General features: G+C 42.8%; 1 protein-coding gene across 5 annotated transcripts in view; it reads right to left on the reverse strand.

Moving 5' to 3' along the window:
* Window positions 1-20,922, reverse strand: part of JAKMIP2 (janus kinase and microtubule interacting protein 2) — a 172,873-nt gene that overhangs the window by 59,061 nt on the left and 92,890 nt on the right. For 3 of the 5 annotated variants that reach the window (XM_067732180.1, XM_067732179.1, XM_067732176.1), the window contains exon 2: window positions 9,640-9,915. In XM_067732180.1, coding sequence (XP_067588281.1) covers window positions 9,640-9,768 — 129 coding nt within the window. In that variant the 5' untranslated portion in view covers window positions 9,769-9,915. Of the gene's footprint in view, window positions 1-9,639; window positions 9,916-10,464; window positions 10,534-20,922 lie in introns of those variants that run through there. The other 2 variants (XM_067732178.1, XM_067732177.1) reach the window with 2 other exon arrangements.

The raw sequence follows: 20,922 nt of genomic DNA on the forward strand, positions 1-20,922 counted from the left end.
CACTGCTGCTGACATTCTCTTAGTAAAGTCCTGTTATGATCTGATTTATGCGCCAGGACTCCTTTCTGTCGGGGAATAAAATCCCAGCACTTCAGCTGCATCTTTCAGCTCTCAGAAGACTTGGTTGGACTTCCAGCTCCCATTTCCACTCCTCACTCTACCTCTCCAGGCACGGGGGATTATCCTGTTTTCTGCACATGCCCTACATCGCTGTACCTGTGTGCCTACCTGAGATTCTTCTTCCTGACCTGCCCTTCCCTCAGCTCCTTTTGGGATCCTTTCATTCCTCATGACCCAACTAAATGTTACCCTCTCTGATCATGACACCCCAATCACCCAGGACCAAGCTTATTTCTCCTGCATTTGTCTTCTCAGTGCAGTTTGCTAATACCTCCTTACTGGTCTCTTCCACATTTTTCTTTATGCTGTATTTTTTTTTACATACTTGTCTGTCCTCACCACCTCCTCTCCTACCTCACCTCAGACTGGAAACTCCTAGAAGGCTGCCAGTGAGCCTTGTTCATCTTTGTCTACCCATTGGTTGTCAGCATAACACATGATAAGAAGACAAAGAGTACGTGTGGAATTAAAGAATGTAAGCCAATATGTTTCCCTGGCTAGCCTCGTAACCAGAGGCAGGAATAATATATCCTGTCAACGATTTAGAGAACGAACATAGGCTTGCACTGTTACCCAGAGCAGCCCTCATCCATCCCTTCCCTGTATAAAACAAAAAACCCCCTAACATATAATGTTTGCCTGTCCTCTGTTTGATGTTTCTCTCAGTTCTTCAGTGATGAAAACCTAAATCTAACTTTCCATTTTTCTACAATGAAGAAGTATCTTCTAGACCATGAGTGGGCAAACAACAGCTCATAGGCCAAATCTTTCCTGCCCCATCCCCAGTCTTTTTTAATAAAGTTTTATTGGAACACAACCAGGCCCATCCATTTCCATATTGCCTATGGCTGCTTTCACGCTACAATGAAGTTGAGTAGTTTCACAGAGACTGGCCCACAAAGCCTAAAATATTTACTGTTTTGCCCTTCACAGAAAATGTTTGCTGATTCTTCTTTTAGATAACGCACTTTTTGACATAAGAGGCCTTATTTTTCACTGATTTAGAAACTCTGTAATTTATCTTCCATCTAGGACCTTGGGGAAGTTAACTTTAGCTTGAGTGATATGAAACGGGATCATCTTCAATTTCAGCAGGACGTATTTATGTTCCTTAGGCATTTGGAACAGTATCATGACCATTAAGGGCTGATAGGTAACAAGTTACTAAGGGAATTTTAGCAACTCTTCCTAAAACAATAAAACGTTGTAGTAAAAATGGATAAAGGGTAATGAATTCTGGGTTTGTATTTTGATTTCATCATCTGCTGTCTCTAAGAAGGTTGCTTTATTCTGAGGATCTTTGATTACAATTTTAAAAATACCTGTAAAAGAATTATTTTTAGGATTAAATTAGATAGTGAATGGGAAAGTAGCTTGAACTGTAAAGTACTATAAAATGTAAGGTAATGATATTATTATTGGATATAAGAGGAGATACTCTTGATCTAAAATTATTTGTCAAATTCTCTGCAGGTGCATTAGATTGTACCACTTTCTGATTCTGTAATTTCTCTCAAATTTATTTATAAACACTAATCTTTTGTGTGTAGACTGGAGAGGAAATGAATGAAAAAGAAAAAAAAAAGTGAAAATACAGGTATATGGGAAATATATTCCAGCATGAAGACAAAACTAACACTGGCCTTTTTGTCTATCACATAAAAGGGATCCACAGAACTCAAAGAAAATTCAAAGGTATTGAATTACATTTGGCATTTTTTATGTCTGCTTATTTTGGTTGTCATGGAAACTGTCATTTTTGGCAGGATTTCTAGGTATGATTTTTTTAGGCTTGGGAGAAGAGCTTCACTGTGAAGGAGATACAAAGAATGTGACTGACATCTGGGAGGAAAAAAGAACCAGTAGAAATTCTGTAGTAAAATCATTTTCTGAAAATTATTTGCAGCTTAGATTGCACCACTAAGGAAATAGATCTTAATATCTTAATGTAAATCATGAGAATGAGTATACGAAAAGATGAAGAACTACCCCTGAGTAACTGAAAAAATGTGAAGATGATAATACTTTGAAATGGAAAAAATTATTTATTAATTGGAGAGAGAATCAATTTTGTTAGTGGAAATGTTTTATGGAGAAAAATTTCAGCTCGATCACATAAATAGTAAGCATTTATTGAGGGTTTAATTTACTATGTATGAGGCGATTTTTTAAAGGCTTTACACCTATCAGTACATTTAACCTCCTAGGCAGCTCTATGATGTAGCTAGTATTTGTTGCACCTGAATTTCTGATGAGAAAAATGGGGAACAGGCTCTACATAAGCACAACATAAAGAAGGCTGATCAGAGTCCAGTGTGGGCCAGGAGCCAGGTCAGGTCAGATCCCAGGTCTCCTAGTTTGCTCTGAAACCTTGGGCAAGCTGGGGCCCCTGACTCAGCCTCAGTCTCACGTGTAAACTAGAATTGGTGATATCCTTCTCATATGATTGTTGCGAGGACTGACTTCCATAATGTAGCAAAAGTCCTTTGGAAAGGCTGGAACACATGGGAGGTTAATACTTATTAATACATGGTAGATACTAGATATTAATTTTGATGAACATTATAGCATATATTAACATTATATCATGCAATGATATACTAATACCAACAAAACCATAAATCTAAATACCCATATTATGGTAGTAAGACGAATGTTACTATTATTACATTATCAAGACCATAGCAACGATTTTCCTAATAGAAAGAGATGTTCAAAGATAACATTTTCCTCAAGATGTCTTGAGTTCCCTGGTGGCATCTAATCTTAACTGGGAAGATACCTGGACTATGTGTACGAAGGACTGGGGGGTGGGGTGGGACAGGGCCAGGGGGTGAGCACTGAACAGAGCTTTGAATGGTACACTTCCCATATCCCTTTTACCCCAGAGGTGTTTTCCAAAAAGTAAAATAAAATAAATAAAGATCATTAGGAAAATTTAATCCGGCTGGGGAAAGCTTCCACTATGACAGAAGGAAGAAAATTCATGACTAGCCCTCCCAGGCCTCACATTATAATTTCTTCTTCTGTCTTCATTCTGTTCTGGCCTTTGAAAAATGCCACTGTAAGTTCTGCCAAGATAAAGAGGGTGGTGTTTGAGCTTTAATGTGACCTTAGAAATCTAGGATTAAACATTGGACAGCCTGTCGAAGATAAGGAGAATTGAGAGGTTATCAAGACAAGACAAGTTAGCAAAAGGTTCAGCTTGGATTATCTGCATCGGATGTTGCTGGAGATCTAAACTCATGGTAGGCAGGCAGGGATTTTCATGGGCACTGAGTAACTCTCCAACAGGAGATGTGAAGAGGGAAAGGCTGCTGCCACAGGAACGTGACCCATAAGGGAGATTTTTTATACAGACTGGGGAAGTAATAAAAGCTTCTCTCTTTCCATTTCTTGCTTTTAGCTACTTAGGCTTCCTGAAAATAAAACTAAATTTGCAGAAAGCAAGAAATACTGGATGCCCAGTGTGGTCCCTGAACCTGGAAGCTCTAGAGTACTAGCCTGAGGATAGAGAAGGTTGGCTGGTTTTCTGAGAGTGCCCTGGAGGCAACAGAGCGCGGTGGAATAAGACAGCATTACCTTGATCACCACCTTGGAGAAGATGGGAATTCCCATTTTGGCTGCTCTACTAGTTGTGTCACTGGGAGCAAATGAGTTACATGTTTAGAACTCATTTTCTTTCTCAGTGAAATCAGAATAGTATCGCATGCTGCCTTTGTCCCAGGCTCTCTGTGAGGACTGCTTTGTAGGCTGAAGGGCTGTCCAAGGTGGCAACTGCTGTCTGGAGCCGACTCCTCCCAGAGCCTGCATCCCAGGCCTGTTGCCCCCCTGCCCCTACCCTTGGAGCCCTGTCCTCTGCTCCTGCTTCATCCCCTCTGTGCCTGTGGGGTTCACCCTAGCTGCAGGCTGCCTCTGAGGGAGAAGACCAAACCCTGGGGAATCGGGTGGGTGGATTTCACATCTCACAGCAATCCCTGGTGTGCTTACACACCCTGATCAGCGGATCATGGTGTCCAAGGAGCAGACAGACAGGGAAATACCATGGCTTAATGGCTCAGTGCTGCTCTAAGAAAAACAGACCTGGGTGGAAATACTTTCTCCACCCAGGCTTGGGGATGCCCACCTAAATAAATACTATAATGTACTTATCCCTTGGGGTGGTTGGGAATGTTTTAAAAAGAACCATGGAAATTCATTCAACAAGTAGGACATGTCTCCTACATGCCTGGCAGCACTGCAAGCTCTGGGGATACCTTACTTAGGGGATCCCTTAAGCAGACATGGTCTCTTACCCATAGGAGCATATATTTCATTGGGGTGGGGGCAGCAGGCAATAAACAAGCAAATAAACGAATAACATAACTTCAGACAGTACAGAGCCCGGTGATTAAAGTATTACAGGGCGATGTGATAGAGTACATGGAACTAGGGGAACAGTGTCATCTAACTCGGTGGTCAGGGAAGGGTCCCGAAGAGCTAAAGCAGTTTCCTTTCCTAACCAATCTCGACCGTTTTGCAAGGACCTTAGCTCTTTTATGTTGTCTACAATCTGCTCGTTTTATAGATGCACAAGTGCAGGCCAGAAATGACAAGATCATCCAGCATAAAGACCTCACCCCGGGCTTCCCTGGTGGCGCAGGTGGTTAAGAATCCGCCTGCCAATGCATGGGACACAGGTTTGAGCCCTGGTCTGGGAAGATCCCACATGCTGCGGAGCAACTAAGCCCGTGTGCCACAACTACTGAGCCTGTGTTCTAGAGTCCACGAACCACAACTACTGAAGCCCATGTGCCTAGAGCCCATGCTCCCCAACAAGAGAAGCCACTGCAATGAGAACCCTGTGCACCGCAACAGAGTAGCCCCCACTCGCCGCAACTAGAGAAAGCCCGTGCAGAGCAACGAAGACCCAATGTGGCCAAAAAAATAAGAAAATAATAAATTAATTAATTAACTAAAGAAAAAGACCCCGCCTTGTGTTCTTTCCTATCCACCACAGGCTCCTCACAGTTATATCCTCTTGGCCCTTATGCCTGGAGTCCAGTCAAAATGACCTACCTATCTGCATGGTTATTCCTATCAGCGATTGGCAAATCTTTTAGATAATTTCTACTCACCAGAAGTTGACTGTATCTAGTATTTTTGTTTCATTTCCCTGCAGTGGAAATGCAGGCATCTGTGGGAGAAGGATAGGGGTATGTTCCCACTCCCTCTCCCACTTTGTTTCTCCATTTGAAATTTTGCACAATAGTGTAAAGAAAAGTTCTTACATCCTCTCTTCCTCTGTCTAAACTTTTCAGTATTTTCCAGACCTTCACATATTTTAAGCATAGGCTTTGCAAGACATGGAAACAACCTAAGTGTCCACTGATGTAAAATGGATAAAGAAAATGTGATATATCACACATACACACACACACACACACACACACACACAAAATATTATTCAGCCATAAAAAGGAAGGAAATTCTGTCATTTGCAACATTATGCCAAGTGAAATAAGTCAGACAGAGGAAGACAGATGCTGTGTGGAATCTAAAAAAAAAAAATTAGAGCTCATAGATACAGGGAACGGACTGGCGGTTGTGGCCAGAGGCAGGATGTAGGAGATGGGAGAAATGGGCGAGGGGGGTCAAAAGGTACAAACTTCCAGTTATACAATAAGTAAGTTCTGAGGATGTAATGTACAGCATGGCAACTATAGTTAACAATCCTGTTAACAATATTTGAAGGTTGCAAGGAGAGTATATCTTAGAGGTTCTGATCACAAGAAAACAAAACTTTGTAACTATGTGAGGTGACTGATACTGACTAGATTTATTGTGTAATCATTTCACAATTTATACATATATCAAATCATTATGTTGTATACCTAAAACAAATACAATGTGATATGTCAATTATATCTCAATAAAACTGGGGAAAAATATATTTCAAAAAAGGAGCATTGGCTTGGGAGGAGAGAGAAGGGGAGTTAAAGACTCAGCTCTGGGGGCTTCCCTGGTGGCGCAGTGGTTGAGAGTCCGCCTGCCAATGCAGGGGACGCGGGTTCGTGCCCTGGTCCGGGAAGATCCCACATGCCGCGGAGCGGCTGCGCCTGTGAGCCATGGCCGCTGAGCCTGCGCGTCCGGAGCCTGTGCTCCGCGACGGGAGAGGCCACAGCGGTGAGAGGCCCGCGTACCAAAAAAAAAAAAAAAAAAAGACTCAGCTCTGTCACCGACTAGCATGTGACTCTGGGTGAATTGCTTAACCTCACCAAGCCTCGGTTTCCTCATCTGTAAAATGTGGATCACAACAATGCCCACCTCAGAGAATGGTAGTGAGGATGAAGTGAGATGACTGAATTATAACACAACATGTTTGACACTAACTCCTCAAAAAATAACACACTTAGGAAGTAAACATGACTATTATCCTATATGACAGATGAGGGAAGGAAGATGCAGAGGGATTTCATAACCTGCTCAGGGTCACTCAGGCGCTAAGGGAAAGAGCTGGGATTATGTCAGGAGGAAATGCAGTTCTTACGGTGTGGGACAGAGAGTAAACATTCAAAACAGTCCAGCATTTGTGACTCTGCTCTACTACAATGTGTTCTGCAAATGTCAATGGGATGATTTGTCTTTCTGGAAAAATGAGTAATGCCCCATTGCTCCAAAGGTTTCTGCTCTTTAACTAGTCCATTCCCCAGTGGCTAAACTGTCATTTTATCATCATAGCCTTGGAGCCAAACTGAGAGTGTGAATTCACATGTTGGCATTGTTCATATTCTCTCTCTCTTAAAGCTTGGGCCTTTGGAAACACAATCGTATTTATTTTAATAAAACTGCTTTATGGCTTGTTTGCCCTCTAAATTCCCTTTGCTCTTTGGGGAAAGCTGCTGACAGGCAGTGAGGCTTTGCTGTGGCCCCTGTGCTGGGATTGTAATTAAGGACCGAGGAGAGGGAGACTGGGGAGGGGGCAGCAGAGGGGACAATAGGGCAGTGCTTTTATTCCAGGGTCTGGCTTCTCATCTCTTGTCAGAGGCAAGGGAGATTACCCCTGACCTGCTGGCTTAGACACCAGGGCCAGGCCCTGGATAAACAGGCAGGATAAACAGCTCTGTCCGTGGTCAAGAGTTACTCCTTTTAAAAGGCTTGAATGAAAAAAAAAAAGCTTGAATGTGTGGAAAATGGCAGGGTGGGGTCTGTCGGGCCTCTGCCTCTTTAAAATCTCATGAGTTTGCTCTCTGTAAATCAGCAGCAGGTTATAGTTGCCGGTCTTTAGACGGATAGGTTTCTTCCCGTGAAGGTAGTTTGTCATTCTGTTGTTACTACAATTAAAGGACTCTGCCGGGCTTCCCTGGTGGCGCAGTGGTTGAGAGTCCGCTTGCCGATGCAGGGGACACGGGTTCGTGTCCCAGTCTGGGAGGATCCCACATGCCGCGGAGCGGCTGAGCCTGTGCGTCCGGAGCCTTGCTCCGCAACGGGAGAGGCCACAACAGTGAGAGGCCCATGTACCGCAAAAAAAAAAAGGAGTCTGCCTCCCTTGAAATGTTATGTTGCCCCAGGGAAAGTTAAAACCAATGAAATGTTTATAGGTTGTCAACCTGGAAGGAATCGTGGAGTGGAGTGTTTGTCAACATGAAGGCAGAGAGCCACCTCCATGGGGACTGTCTGGACTGTTTGCTGGAATTGCGGTCCTGAACCTTAACCCACCTACTTTATCACAATCCTTGGGTTGTGGGCCCAGGGATCTCAATTTTTAATAAGTTCCCTCAGGTTATTCTAACGCCCAGTGATGCTTGAGGGACACAGATATGGAGAAACAGATTCAGTCACTGAATTACAGATCGAGATACTGAAACACTGAAATTTGTCCCCAAGGAGAGATAAAGACAATATTCTGGTTTTCTGACTCTTACACAAAAGTTTTTGGGTTTTGTTTGTTTGTTTGTTTGTTTTCATTTCGGGACATCCCAGTCCTTTTAGCTTCGTGGAAACTATAATATCCTTCACAAACTTTACATTGGGGTCTGGTTATCCAAGGTCAAGGCTTAGCTGAGACGGGAGGCCAGGAGCTTTGGCCAATCCAAGCTTTATTATTGCTCAAACCAGGAGAAATAGATTTGGGTGAAAATAACTAATTAAAATGTAATAGCAACGTCAAGGAAGAAGAGGTAGATTAAAAAGAATAAGGATATCTGTTGGTTTGTGATCTATAGCTTGACCAAGAACGTTTCCTTACTACACAAGGCTCTATCTCTTTAAGGCAACTTTATGCTGACATGGCTGTCTCTAGTTTGCAAAAATGTCTTATGCCTGTCACATATTTCAAAATGCTTTCCTGTCCGTGACCCTGTTTGATATCCATACCACTCTAGTAAGATAAGTGTTAGCATATTCATTTAAGGGATGAGATTCAGAGAATTAAAGAGACTTTCTTAAGTCTAGATAGCAACTGACTCAAGCATACAGCATTTTAGAAGGGATATTACCATGCATTTTTTTTTCAGAGTTTGCTATGTGCCAGGCAGCTCTCTGAGCCTCTGACGTGAATTTTCTCATGTACTCCTCATGACTCCTTTTTGTACTTGTCTAACTTAAACCTCATCCCAGCTCAACAGGAAAACAGTATGTGACTGATGAAGAAGCTAAGGTATAGTGAAGAAATCACCTCTTGGTCATGTCATTCATCTACTCATTTAACAAATATATGTTGAGCTTTTCAGTTCTGGACATTTATTTAGGCTCTAGGAATAGAGACATAAGATGAGACTCTGTTGTCATAGAGATTACACTTGACTGGGGAGAGAGAACCACTAAACAAGTTGAATACATAAACATAGAAATTGCTCTGAGATGAATCAAGAAGAGGCAGGCCTTAAGCAGTATGTGGGCCCAGGAAGTGCTCTGTTTTGGACACTGTGGTCAGATGCTTGTACTAGGGCTGACACTTGAAGTTGGTGAGGAAGGAGCATGCCGCTGACTGGGGAAGAACAAGGGCAAAGGCCCAAATGTGATGGGCATATGTCTCCTGGTCCAGCGAAGAGGCTGAAGCAGAGTGATCTGGGGGACAGCAGTGGGAGATGGGTCTGGGAGACAGCTGGAGGGAGAGTCCTCAGTGGTGGGGAAAGTCCTGACTGAGAGGCAGGAAGCCGTTGCAGGGTTCTGAGCAGTGGAGTGACACCAGGGACGCATCTGAGAAATGCCACAGGGGAAATGACTACAGAGGGCAAGGGTGGAACCTACCCAAGGCCGTATGCCTATGAAGTGTCCAGAGGTGTAGGTGGGGGCAGGTGTGGTCTCCATTTTTACATCTGGCCCCCTGGGGAGGCAGAGCTCAGCCCCACAGGCAGGTTTTTCTCATGTTCTGTGTATCCTGTGGTCAACTTCCTCCTGCCACACACAGGGAATCTCCCTCTGTCCAGGGGTTGTTGCCCTTTCTGGCAACCAGCAGACAGAGGCCCACTGAGGCAGGCCAGCGGGCAGAGCCGGCCCAGAGCCTCCCAGGCTGCAGCCTTGGGGAGCCCCACTCACCTTGGACTTCTCTTGATGTAGCTCTATCTGGATGTCTGTGAGCTTGGTCCTGAGGTCTTCGTTGGCAGCTTGAAGGGCGACAATGAGCGCCTCGGGCTTCTCGCCCTTATTTCGCCCTTTCTTGGACATTGTTCCTCTCTGAATGGAGTCTGTTGGTGTTTAATTCCTCTCAAGCAGGGGCTGCCATGTTACTGCTGCTTCTCCCGGGTGCGATGGCTCAGCAGCTACTGCGTGCTGCCCCTCGGGAAGGTCTCCTCAGCTGCTGTCCTAGAAGCCCTGGGAGAGGCAGAGACAGCAGTTACCGCTGTGACCAAGACCTGGGCCACGTGCCCGTCAGGCACTCAGCCTGAGCCGCCTGCACGAGCCTCCTCCCTAGGGCTCCTGTCCACTTGGTGCTTCAATTTAGGGCCGGCTTTCTAAAGGGCGAGTTTGGTCATGTCAACGCCCTGCTTAAAACCCTTCAAAGACCTATGAAGACATATATGAGTATACCTTTCACACCTCAGAGTGCTCCTTATGCCTGAACCTGCCCATTCTCCTAGCCTCACCTCCTCCACATCACTCACTTATACCCTGGCCGTAAGGAATGTCTTTTTCTGATTCTTCCTCTCTTCGCATAAGGACTTTTCATTTTTCTCCATCCTCTGCCCAGCCTGCTCACATGATCCTCCCCGTATCCTCATCCTCACACGCTGCCACACAGACAGGTTAGTCTGACTAACCTTTATGACTCCATCAGGTCTCAGCTGGCATATCAGTTCCTCCTCAAAGCCTCCCACCTTACCCCCAGGTTAATACATGCCCTTGTTATTCAAGTGCGGTCACCTCCATAATCTGTAAGCTTTGTAAGAGCAGGAATGTGTTGTTTGTATTTACAACTTGCTTCTCAGGGTCCATCACAAGACCTGGGACATACCAGGCACTTAATTAGTATTTATGAAAGGAAGTCACCTGTATGATGACCTATGGTCGGCCTACAGAGAGACCCAACTTTAAGAAAATCTGATATATAAAGATCTAGAATTATACAGTGGATAAACTGGGAGAAGTGGGGATTAATTATGCTGAGTTAATTGGGTCACTCACTTATTCATTTAGTCAATAGGCTTGTATATGTTGTGCTAAGTACAGTATGTTGAAATTGAAATTGTTAGCTTTCCAAGGCAAAAACAACAATAAACCTTTATCCCTATCTATCTATCTATCTATCTATTTTCATCATCATCACCATCATCTATCTGATAACTGCCTTAAAAAAATAAACACTAGTTGTTTCAAAAATATAGACTTCTCAAGAGAGGAGTAAGGAGTAAGGAGGGCTCCCTGAAGACGGTGGCATTGCCTGGAACTTGAGGAGCGGGTAGGATTGTAACAGGTAGAGAAACAGGTGAACCTTGGGTGAAGGAAACAGCAGGTGACAAGATACAGCAAAGAGAAAGCACAGTAACTATTCTCGGGGAAACGGGGGCCTGATTAGTTACAACCCAGGATATGGTTGGTGGGCATTAATGCTAGAAAGGTTGCCTGGAAATGATAGATTCTGGGAGACCTGGTATGCCATCCTTAGAATTATGGAATCTTTTATTTATTTATTTATTTTTCAGTAAGTAACAAGGAAGCTGTAGGAGCTCTTGGCAGGTAGATGCCCTGATACAGCAGTACTTTGGCATGGTTATTCTGGTGGCAGAGTGGGGAGAGAATGAAGGCAGGGAGACCAGATAGAAGGCTATTAAACTTGCCAAGGTGAAGGATGATGAAGGCCTAGTCAGAACAGTAGAAAGAGGAGAGAAAAAAGAGAGATGTATCTTGATTTACAAATTCTTAAATGTGTCATAGGAACAAGGAGGTAAGGAAAATATGAATACTAAACTGTTAAGAGTCCATGCAAAAAAAACATGACTAGATAAAGAAGATACTAGAGAGTTTCCCATGCAACCTTTCAGAAAATTGAGTATTGTGTACATCTAGGTGCTTCAGTCCAGAACTAAGGGGAATTCCTGCTGATGACCCATATGTTCTAGCAGCTGCTGCTCTACCAAGACCCCTGGTATTCAGCCTTGAGGACCATGCTGGGATCCTGGACTTTCTGCCATCTACCCATGAGCACTGGGGCCATGCCCTTTGGAGAGTGTCCCTAGGGAAAGGGGATAGGAAAAGCTTAGGAAGTTGGATCCGCCTGTCTCCAGCCGTCACGGACCTGTCCACCATATTCCACCCTCGGCTAGATGCTGGAGTTGTCCTTCATGCTTGTTTTGCGAATGTTGCGAAATCATTAAAGTGTATGGCTGGGAGACTTCTAAGTGGTTACCGTTCTTTGCTTTTAGAACTGAAATGAATTCAACAAGCATTTATTGAAAATTTGTATGACAAACACCACTAGGCACAAAGATAAGTAAGACAGTACTTAACTCCAAGCAGGTTCTGGGTGAGTAAACTCACATGTATACAGTTAACAGGTTGCTCTTCCTCTAGTTGCTCTCTAGATGTTGCTGGTCCCCAGGGCTTCGTCCAGGTTATCTCCACTGGCCCCACCTACAGGGTTATGACTCTCAGTGCTATATCCATAGCCCTGACCATTCCCCAAACCCCAGACTCATGTATTCAACTGCTTCCTTACCAAATCCACTTGGACATCCAATTGGTATCTCAAACCTAACTTAACTAATACAGAGGTCTTTTTTACTAGTTCCTCAAAAACCTTATCCTCCCCAAGTTTTCCCATATCAATAAACGGCACCAGCACATGCCCAGTTATTCCAGATCTAAGCTTAGAAATCATCCTTTTTTTTTTTTTTTTATCCCTTATTTCCCTTATCCGGTCCACTAGGAAGCCTGGTTTGTTTTACCTATAAAATATGTCTCACTTTGGTCAACTTCTCTCAAACCCCTATGGTGCTGTCACAACACAGAGGAAAGGACAGTTTGGGAAAAGCTTCCCAGTCACTTCCTGGCCATATCGTCATCTTGAACGAAGAATGGGCTTTTCTAACTGGAGATACTCAAATGGCAGAGGAAGGAACTTGAGAAAAACATGGAGCCACACAACTGATGTATGTAGAGAAGGTTGTGAACTGGGAGAAGAGAGACTGGGGTTAGATTTCACAGGCTCCTGAATAATCGATGATTAAATTTAATTCATAATGATTAGATTTCATTATGGAGAAATGGAGAAACATAGCAGCCTTTGCATATAAGTGTAATAATAATAAAAGCTTACAGTGACTGATTGCCATGAGCCTGTCATTGGATTTAGCAATTAAAATACTGCTCTCATCTAATGCTCACTAAACATAGTGGGGGAAATAAAATGATTCACAGAAAGATTAAGTAACTTGCCTAAGAGGACTGAGTGGAAAGCTGGTGAGGCCCAGATTCAAATCCAGGCAGTTTGAAACTGAGACCCAAGGTGTGTACCCTGGGCTAGCCTGCCTCATATTTGCGTTTTAGAAAGGTAGCTCCAGCAGTGTGATGGAGGATGAGTTACTAAGGAGGGAGAGACTGGAGGCAGGAAATTAGTAACTCTGCTTCAATGGTCCAGGCGAGAAATAATGCAGCCCTGAATGAGGCCATGGCCGTGGGGATGAAAAAGGAGGTGGCAGCTCTGTCACACGGAGACTTTGATGGAATCATGTCCTACTTTTAAACATTACATGCTTCTGTCCCATTGTAAATAACGAGTACCAGCTCTCTGTCATTGCTTGCAGCAAGAATGTGCAAAGCAACAGCCATATTTTACATTTTAATTTATAATCCTTTCCAAAAAATATAAAATATGTGCCTGACTTCACATATTTTTAGTCTGGGAATTATTGTGAACTTCATCCCATAAAAGCTGGGAAAAAGAATAGGAGTAATAAATTAGACATGTTCAGGAGAGAAAAAAGCATCACAGGAATTTGAGGATGGAATCAATTTATAGATACCTTGAGGTAAGCAGCTGTTCATACGTATGGCCCTACATAGCCCTCTGTTGGAGAGCAACTTTCCAAAGTCCTTTCCAGTTGTGACGCGTGCCTGACAATCTCATGATTCTCATATATAATTTCACTAAAATGCTTCTGTTGCTTTGTGCTGCCCCCTCCCCGTTTTGGACAGCTTTATTGAGGTATAATTCACATATCATAAAATTCATAACTCAGTTTTTTAGCATATTTACAAGGTTGCACGACCATTACCACAATCCATTTTAGAACTTTTCATCATGCCAAAGAGAAAACCCATACCTGTCAGCAGTCATTTCCCATTGCCCACCAAACTCTCCCAACCCAGGCAATCACTAATTTACTTTTTCTCTCTACAGATTTGTCTATTCTGGATATTTTGTATAAATGGAATCATACAATATGTGGATTTTTTTTTTAATTAACTGGCTTCTTCTACTTCAAAAGAGTCACCCATAATACAGCATGTATCAATATTTCATTTCTTTTTATTGCGGAATAATATTCCATTGTATGGTTGAAACTGAATTTTATTTATCCCTTCATCAGTTGATGGGCACTTGTGCTGCCTTTCCTTAAGCAGTTTGAGGTCAGCCTTCAAGAAAGGCTGCCACATGCAGAGGGACACCACCCCTCAAAGGAGCGTGCTCCAGAGCATAAAGGAGAGCTTGAAGGGATCACTGCACACAGATGGAATGTTTCTGGGCCACCCTCAGAGCCCCTGTTGCTGATAACATCTGATGTAGCAGATGATCTGGAGGAGAGACAGAAGCCTTGTTCAACTAAGGGCCAATCCTGGTGGGGGTGGGTGGGCAGGGGGAGACGGCTTCATAACTTAAAAAAACTTGAAGGAATTTTAAGTGATCCCTAGGTTTCCAGCTCTTAGCTGAATGATGGTAGTGCTAGCCTCAGGCAATGCGGTGAGGTACCAAAGGTGAGAATTTTAGCTTATACTGTGGTCCTACCCTGTCCTTAATCGGATACCTCCCATAGCCACCGAGGCTGAATTTCTCTGCAACCAAGTCTCTGATAAAGATACCAGAAAATTTAGAGACAGGCTCTCAGGAGCAATTGCATTTTAAAATAAGGACCACTGCTTGAGAGCAAATCTTAATGTAGGAATATATTATCAATGGAAGAGTTATAGTCATCATTCATTCATTCATTCAGCAGACATTTATTGAGGAGGAAATACAGTGTAGTGTTAATTTCTCATTTAAGATTTTAAACTATTTCTATAAACAACTTTGTTAGGAAAAGAAAACTCAATTTTTTTTTTTTTCTGTACACAGACCCACAAGAAAGATTCTGAGATCCATTATTTCCTCTTTGTATGGTAAGCAATCTTTGATATTCCAAAACCTTGGAGTGCTGGTCTATAATATCCTAGATCATCATAGCTTTTGTACAGATAATTATTATACTTCATCTACTTACTCACCTCATACTGTGACAGCTGAATACTACTACTACTGCTAATTATCATCATCATTATTATTATTGACCATTTATTACTGCCGGCCACTGGGCTAAGCTGTTTACATGCATTATATTATTAATGCTCTGAGGTAGGAACACAAGTCATCTAGTCCAGTCTCAAATGTATGACTTATGAATACTTTTTATAGCTATCCCCACTGGGAGGGATTGCCATGTAAATAATGAACTGCAAGTTTGAAGATGTAATGAGTGCTGTAACAGGGAAGCAAACCAGGCACTACTGGAGCACAGAGGAGGAGACCCAATTCCCTGGGGGGGACTAGGGCTGCTTCTAACAGAAGGGATGGCTGAGCAGAGTCTTGAACGATGAGAGATGATTTGTCACGTGGTTGAGGAAATAAGGAAGAAGTGAATAAATGTTATATGAGAAGATTTCATAAGAATTATGTATATACCAAGACTATTGATTAACTCGAGTTAGGGGGAGGATGGAGGAGGGAGAAGAGAGAATTTGGAAAGGGCTCATTTTTATATCTGATACTAAGCGCATCTCTATTTTTATACCTCATGTAAAACATTAAATTTGGGGGAGGAGGGTTCCACATGCTGAGCTGTAGACTAAAAAATTATTTAATAATAGTGCTATTGAAATCTTTCTATATGTCAAACACAGTATTTACCGTTGCACATATAGTCTCTCTCTAAAACATGTTCTTGATGTAGATATCATTTTCCCATTATGCAAGAGAAGACATTAAAAATTCTAAATCTGCCCAACTTTACACAGCTTGTATGTCTATGAGCCATTCATTGATTCAGTTGTTTCTTGACAGCCTATGATATGTCTGTCAAAGTTTAAAATCAGGTCAGCCTGATTCGAAAACATTCATTTTAACCACTCCATAGCGCTTGTCTCTCCTTTAGGATCAGAAAGGGAATATCTTTTTTTTTCCTTTTTTTCTATCTATTATTAGCTTTAAAATTCTCAGATGAATCAAAAATAAGTCTTGCTCTATAGAAATCAAAGCATAAGGCTGCAAACACATTTCTTGTCCAGGGTGTTTCAAAGATTTAACACAAGGCTGCGTATCATTATTGCAGCAATGCGCTGAGCCCTGATTGAAGTAGTCACTTAGGGCATTTCAGTGATAAATCCCATTCTTCAGGGCACTTATAACCTAGCAGTTAACATTTTTCCTGTGTGAAATAGGGTAAGACAAGGGAGTACTTTACTCCTGCAAAACAGTGCACACAAAATAGCTATTAAGTCTTAAATGATCACATGAGACAGGTAATTAAATAAGATGGGATTGGAAGCCTTCATCTAGGGCTGTGGTTGAAAAACTTATAGTGTCGACCTGGTTCCTTCAGACAGTCTGACAAAATACAACCAATAGTAGTAAACAGTAATTAGTAATATTTCCCGTGTATTCATTCAGATGGGGTAACAGAGACTTAGTGAAGATTAATGATTGACCTTCATTCAGCCCTGAGCTGGTAAGTACTGACTGGGGAAGATTTAATCCAAGCCGTTTGACTGTACAGCCCATGTCTTCACTCTATCACTCAGTGCCTCTCTTGGAGGGTGGTGATGAAAATTCCATGGACTAAGGCAGGTGAAGGGTTTAGCACGGTATGTATCCAATAAGAGGTCTTTTTAAAAATGCCTCTTTGAACACTTCATAGCTGCCAATCACTGGTCTTGGCACTGAGTAAATAAATGAAGACAGACATAATCCCCAGCTCATGGAGGTAACATGTTAGTTGGGAGGGGCACACAATAAGCATGATAAATAAATAAGTACTCTGCTAGATTATGACAAAGTTCTATGGGGAAAAATAAAAGCATGGAAGGTGATGGGAAGTGTCCAGGTAGGTTGTGATTTTAGATAACGGAAAGCCTAACCAAACAGGTGTTAGTTGGCTAAAGACTGGAAGGGGTGAGCCATGCAGATGCCCGGGCGGAAGCATTCCAGGAGTGCAGGGCAAGGATAAGAGCTCAGCAGTGGGCACAGACATCCAAGTTCCAGGAGCTGAAGGAAGCCAGCCAGGCTGGAGAGAGTGAGCAAGCTAGGACAGCAGCCAAGTTGAGGGCAGGCATTAATGGGAAGGCAGCATGTGCAGACCATGCTGCGCTTCTTAGGCCATTTTACATCGACTTGGGTTTTTACTCAGAGTGAGGTCTCATTAGAGGGTTTGACAGGAGGGGTGCCCTGATCTGACTTGGGTTTTAGCATCTCACTGACTGCAATGGTAAGAGTAGAAGAATTTTCATAAGAGTGGAAGTAAGGAGACTGGCTTGGAAGCCACTGCAAAAAACCAGCTTAGAGATGGTGGTGGCTTAGGTCAGGGTGAGAGCTGTAGAGGTGGTAAGAGGGACCAGATATAAGCTGCTGTTAATCCTTTCTAAGTTGGTGTTTGGCCACAATTACAATGAATCAGTTGTTAAGCTGAGATGCAAAGTCACATAGAGCTGCATGAAGTATTAAACAGTACGCTAGAGTGTTTCTCTCTGAAATTTATTAAGCTCCCACTCTAAGAAAGGCATTATGCCAGGCACTGCAGATGAAAGAGATGAAGGTGACTATCCCCGCTCCTTTGAGAGCTTAACTCTAGTAAAAGGACAATATACCACAGCTATATGTGGAGGCAGAATGTGGCCGTATGCATTCTTCCAATGAATATCTGCTAGATGTGGTTTTAGGTGCTGAAGACCAATAGATAGAATGTAGATAGAAGAGACAAAAATCCCTGCTCTCATGGAGTTTATATTCTAGGAGAGCGAGACAAAAAACGAGCAAGAGAAATACATAAATTATATAGCATGTTAAAAGGTAACAATGAAGGACTTCATAAAGGTCAAACCCATACCTGCACAACACTGTAATAGGGAAAAATTAGGAACATTGTAACATCCATGTGAAAGGAACTGGCTTAATAAAGTGGTATGTCCAGCCTATAAACTAGTATACAATAGTTATAAGATACATAAGTAGATATAGTGAACCAATGAGACTAGCTGCACTTCAAGATATATTACTGAATCAAAAAAGCAATATGATGAACAAAACACAAAGTGTAATTTTTAATATACACACACATATATACCACCATGTGCACATATATGTATAAGAAGTCACAATACATTTTGGAAAGACACGGATGAAGGGATCAAAAAAGCTTCCCACATGCTTCACATCATTTGCTCCCAGGCCTCCAACTCCTCCCTTCTCAACTGTGGGTCAGTCTGCAGGTCATTCTCCAGAGCTGTGTGGCAGTGTGGCCACTGCAAGATACATTGTGTCGTCCTCTGTGTGATAAGCCCCACCTTCATGACAGCTCTGACAGTGACATACTTTGATCTGTCTCTGGGAAAGCTGAGACCCTTAGAGTGGACAGGTCAGTCCTGGGCAAAAAAAAAAATCTCTTCTGTTTCTTTCCTCTCTCCCAGGATCTTCCTGGGGGTGTGGAGGTGACTGGAGCCTCATTCTGGCCTCTTTCTCTCCCACCTTTGTTACCATCTTCTGGCCCAGTGCCTCACTCCACTCAGCCTTCCCAAGCTCAGTAAACATGTTAAGCCACTCCAGCCAACATGCTAGCAGATAAGGTTTGTGTTTACAGATTCTCCCATCCCCCTGACATGTGAGTTTTATTTTAGAAAGGGGTTTAGGAGACACACGCATTGCATGAGATTTTATATGAGAAAATTAGTGTTAACCATAAACCACGGTACATAAACTCAGTTATGAAAATGATTAATATTAACTCTCCCGGACTTCCTTGGTGGCACAGTGGTTAAGAATCTGCCTGCCAATGCAGGGGACACGGGTTCGATCCCTGGTCTGGGAAGATCTCACATGCGGCGGAGCAACTAAGCCCATGTGCCCTGACTACTGAGCCTGTGCTCTAGAGCCTGCGAGCCACAACAACTGAGCCCGTGCGTCACAACTACTGAAGCCCGCGTGCCTAGAGCCCATGCTCTGCAACACGGGAAGCCACTGCAATGAGAAGCCTGCGTGCAGCAATGAACACCCAACACAGACAAAAACGAATAAATAAATAAATAAATTTATAAATTTATAAAACAAAACAAAAAACTCTCCCACCTTTCCCACTGTACACAGATTAAATGTTATTGTTATTATTAACCTTCTCACCTCCTCCACAGTAGACAGATTGGGAAATGATATTAATAAATCTCTCCATCCCCCAGCCCTGCTTTTTCTGTCACTGGGAAGATATTTGCATGAACTGCGCTGGGCTTAAAAGGCCAAGGATTTTTAATCTTCCCTGGTCCTAGTACTGCCTAGCATTCTTTCTCCTTTTTTTCCTTTTTTTTTTTTTTTACAAGTTTATAAATTTACGAAGTGCTCGAACATGCTTTATCTTATTTAACATTCACAATGAGACTCTGAGACATACTATGATCCCCACTTTATGGATGACAAAACTGGCCCTCAAAAGCATGAAGTCACTTACCCAAGTTGTTACAAAGCTGGGATATAACCTAACTTGTCTTCTTCCAAGCACTGTGTTCATGTAACACAACCCAAGCTTGGCCAAAAAGACTTTCTGTCCTACAGCCTCACCCGGAAGAGGGGAGTGTTTTTCCCTCTTTCTGCTCAAGGACACAGGAGGTGCTGTTGATTATTGGGATGCAGAGGAAGGAGCACTGGAACTACAGTGGAGGTGGCCAAGCTTGTGACTGTCCACAGCTGTGTGAGGGGACACCGAGTGGGAGCCTATGTGCTGCACCTGTGCCTCTTGAGTCTGCACGTCCTTGAGTTTGCACATTCTTGAGTCTTCACTCCTGTGTTTCCCTATGCATGCAACTGTTTCTGTGTCCTTCTTCCAAGTCATCAAATAGAATGCCCCTTCCTGCCTCAGGACCTTTACACATCCCACTCCCTCTGCAGGGTCTTCTTTTCCTTCAGAGTCTAATGATCTCAGCTCAAATGTAACTGACTCAGGGAAGTTGTTGTAGGTTGAATTGTGCTCCCTGATAAAGACATGGTCAAGTCCAAACACCCGGTACCATGAATGTGACATTATTTAGGAAACAGGGTCATTTCAGATGTAATCACGTTAAGACGAGGTCATACTGGATTAGGGCCCTAATCCAAGGACTGGTGTCCTTTTAAGAAAAGGAAAACTTTACACACAAACGCACAAACACAAAGGAGAGAAGGCCTGGACAATGGAAGCTGAGATTGGTGTGACACATCTACAAGCTAAGGAACACCAGGGATTGGCAGCAACCACCAGAAGCTAGGAGAGGAGGCATGAAGAGGTCTCCTCAGAGCCTCCAGAAAGAGCCAACTCTACTAATAACCGGATTTCAGATTTCTGGCCTCCAGAACTATAAGACGATACATTTCTGTCATTTTGCCACCGAGTTTGTGGTCATCACGTTAGCCCTAGGAAACTACAACAGAAGTCATCCAGCTTTTCCAGAATAGGCCAGGTTCATCTAGTGCATGTTTTCATAGCATCAGCTACTTTTTTCTAAATAGCATTGTATCACAGCTTCTTGTCGTTATATATTTGCTTTTTTTTTTTTTGATCAATATTTATCCCCCCACTAAAATGGAAGCCCTATGAAAATGGATAGTGTTGGGTTTTGATCACTATAATGAGGTAAAGAGAAAAACCCCAACAGTGACTAGCATAAAAACAGCACGGTATGCAATGAACATTTTTAAATGAAAGAAAGAGTAAATGAATGAATAGATTGATGATTGGCAAGAAGAGAGAATGGCACTTGTAATTTTGGCCTGGGACTATGGGAAAAGCATCTGAAACCAAAACAAAGATCTCTGTTTCTCTCTCAAACTCTGTGTCTCTTATCTCTCCCTCAATCTCTGTCTCCCTGATTTCTTGCTTTTGTCAAGTTAGATTAGAA

The sequence above is a fragment of the Pseudorca crassidens genome, chromosome 3 (assembly GCF_039906515.1).
Source record: "Pseudorca crassidens isolate mPseCra1 chromosome 3, mPseCra1.hap1, whole genome shotgun sequence".
Classification (NCBI taxonomy): domain Eukaryota; kingdom Metazoa; phylum Chordata; class Mammalia; order Artiodactyla; family Delphinidae; genus Pseudorca; species Pseudorca crassidens.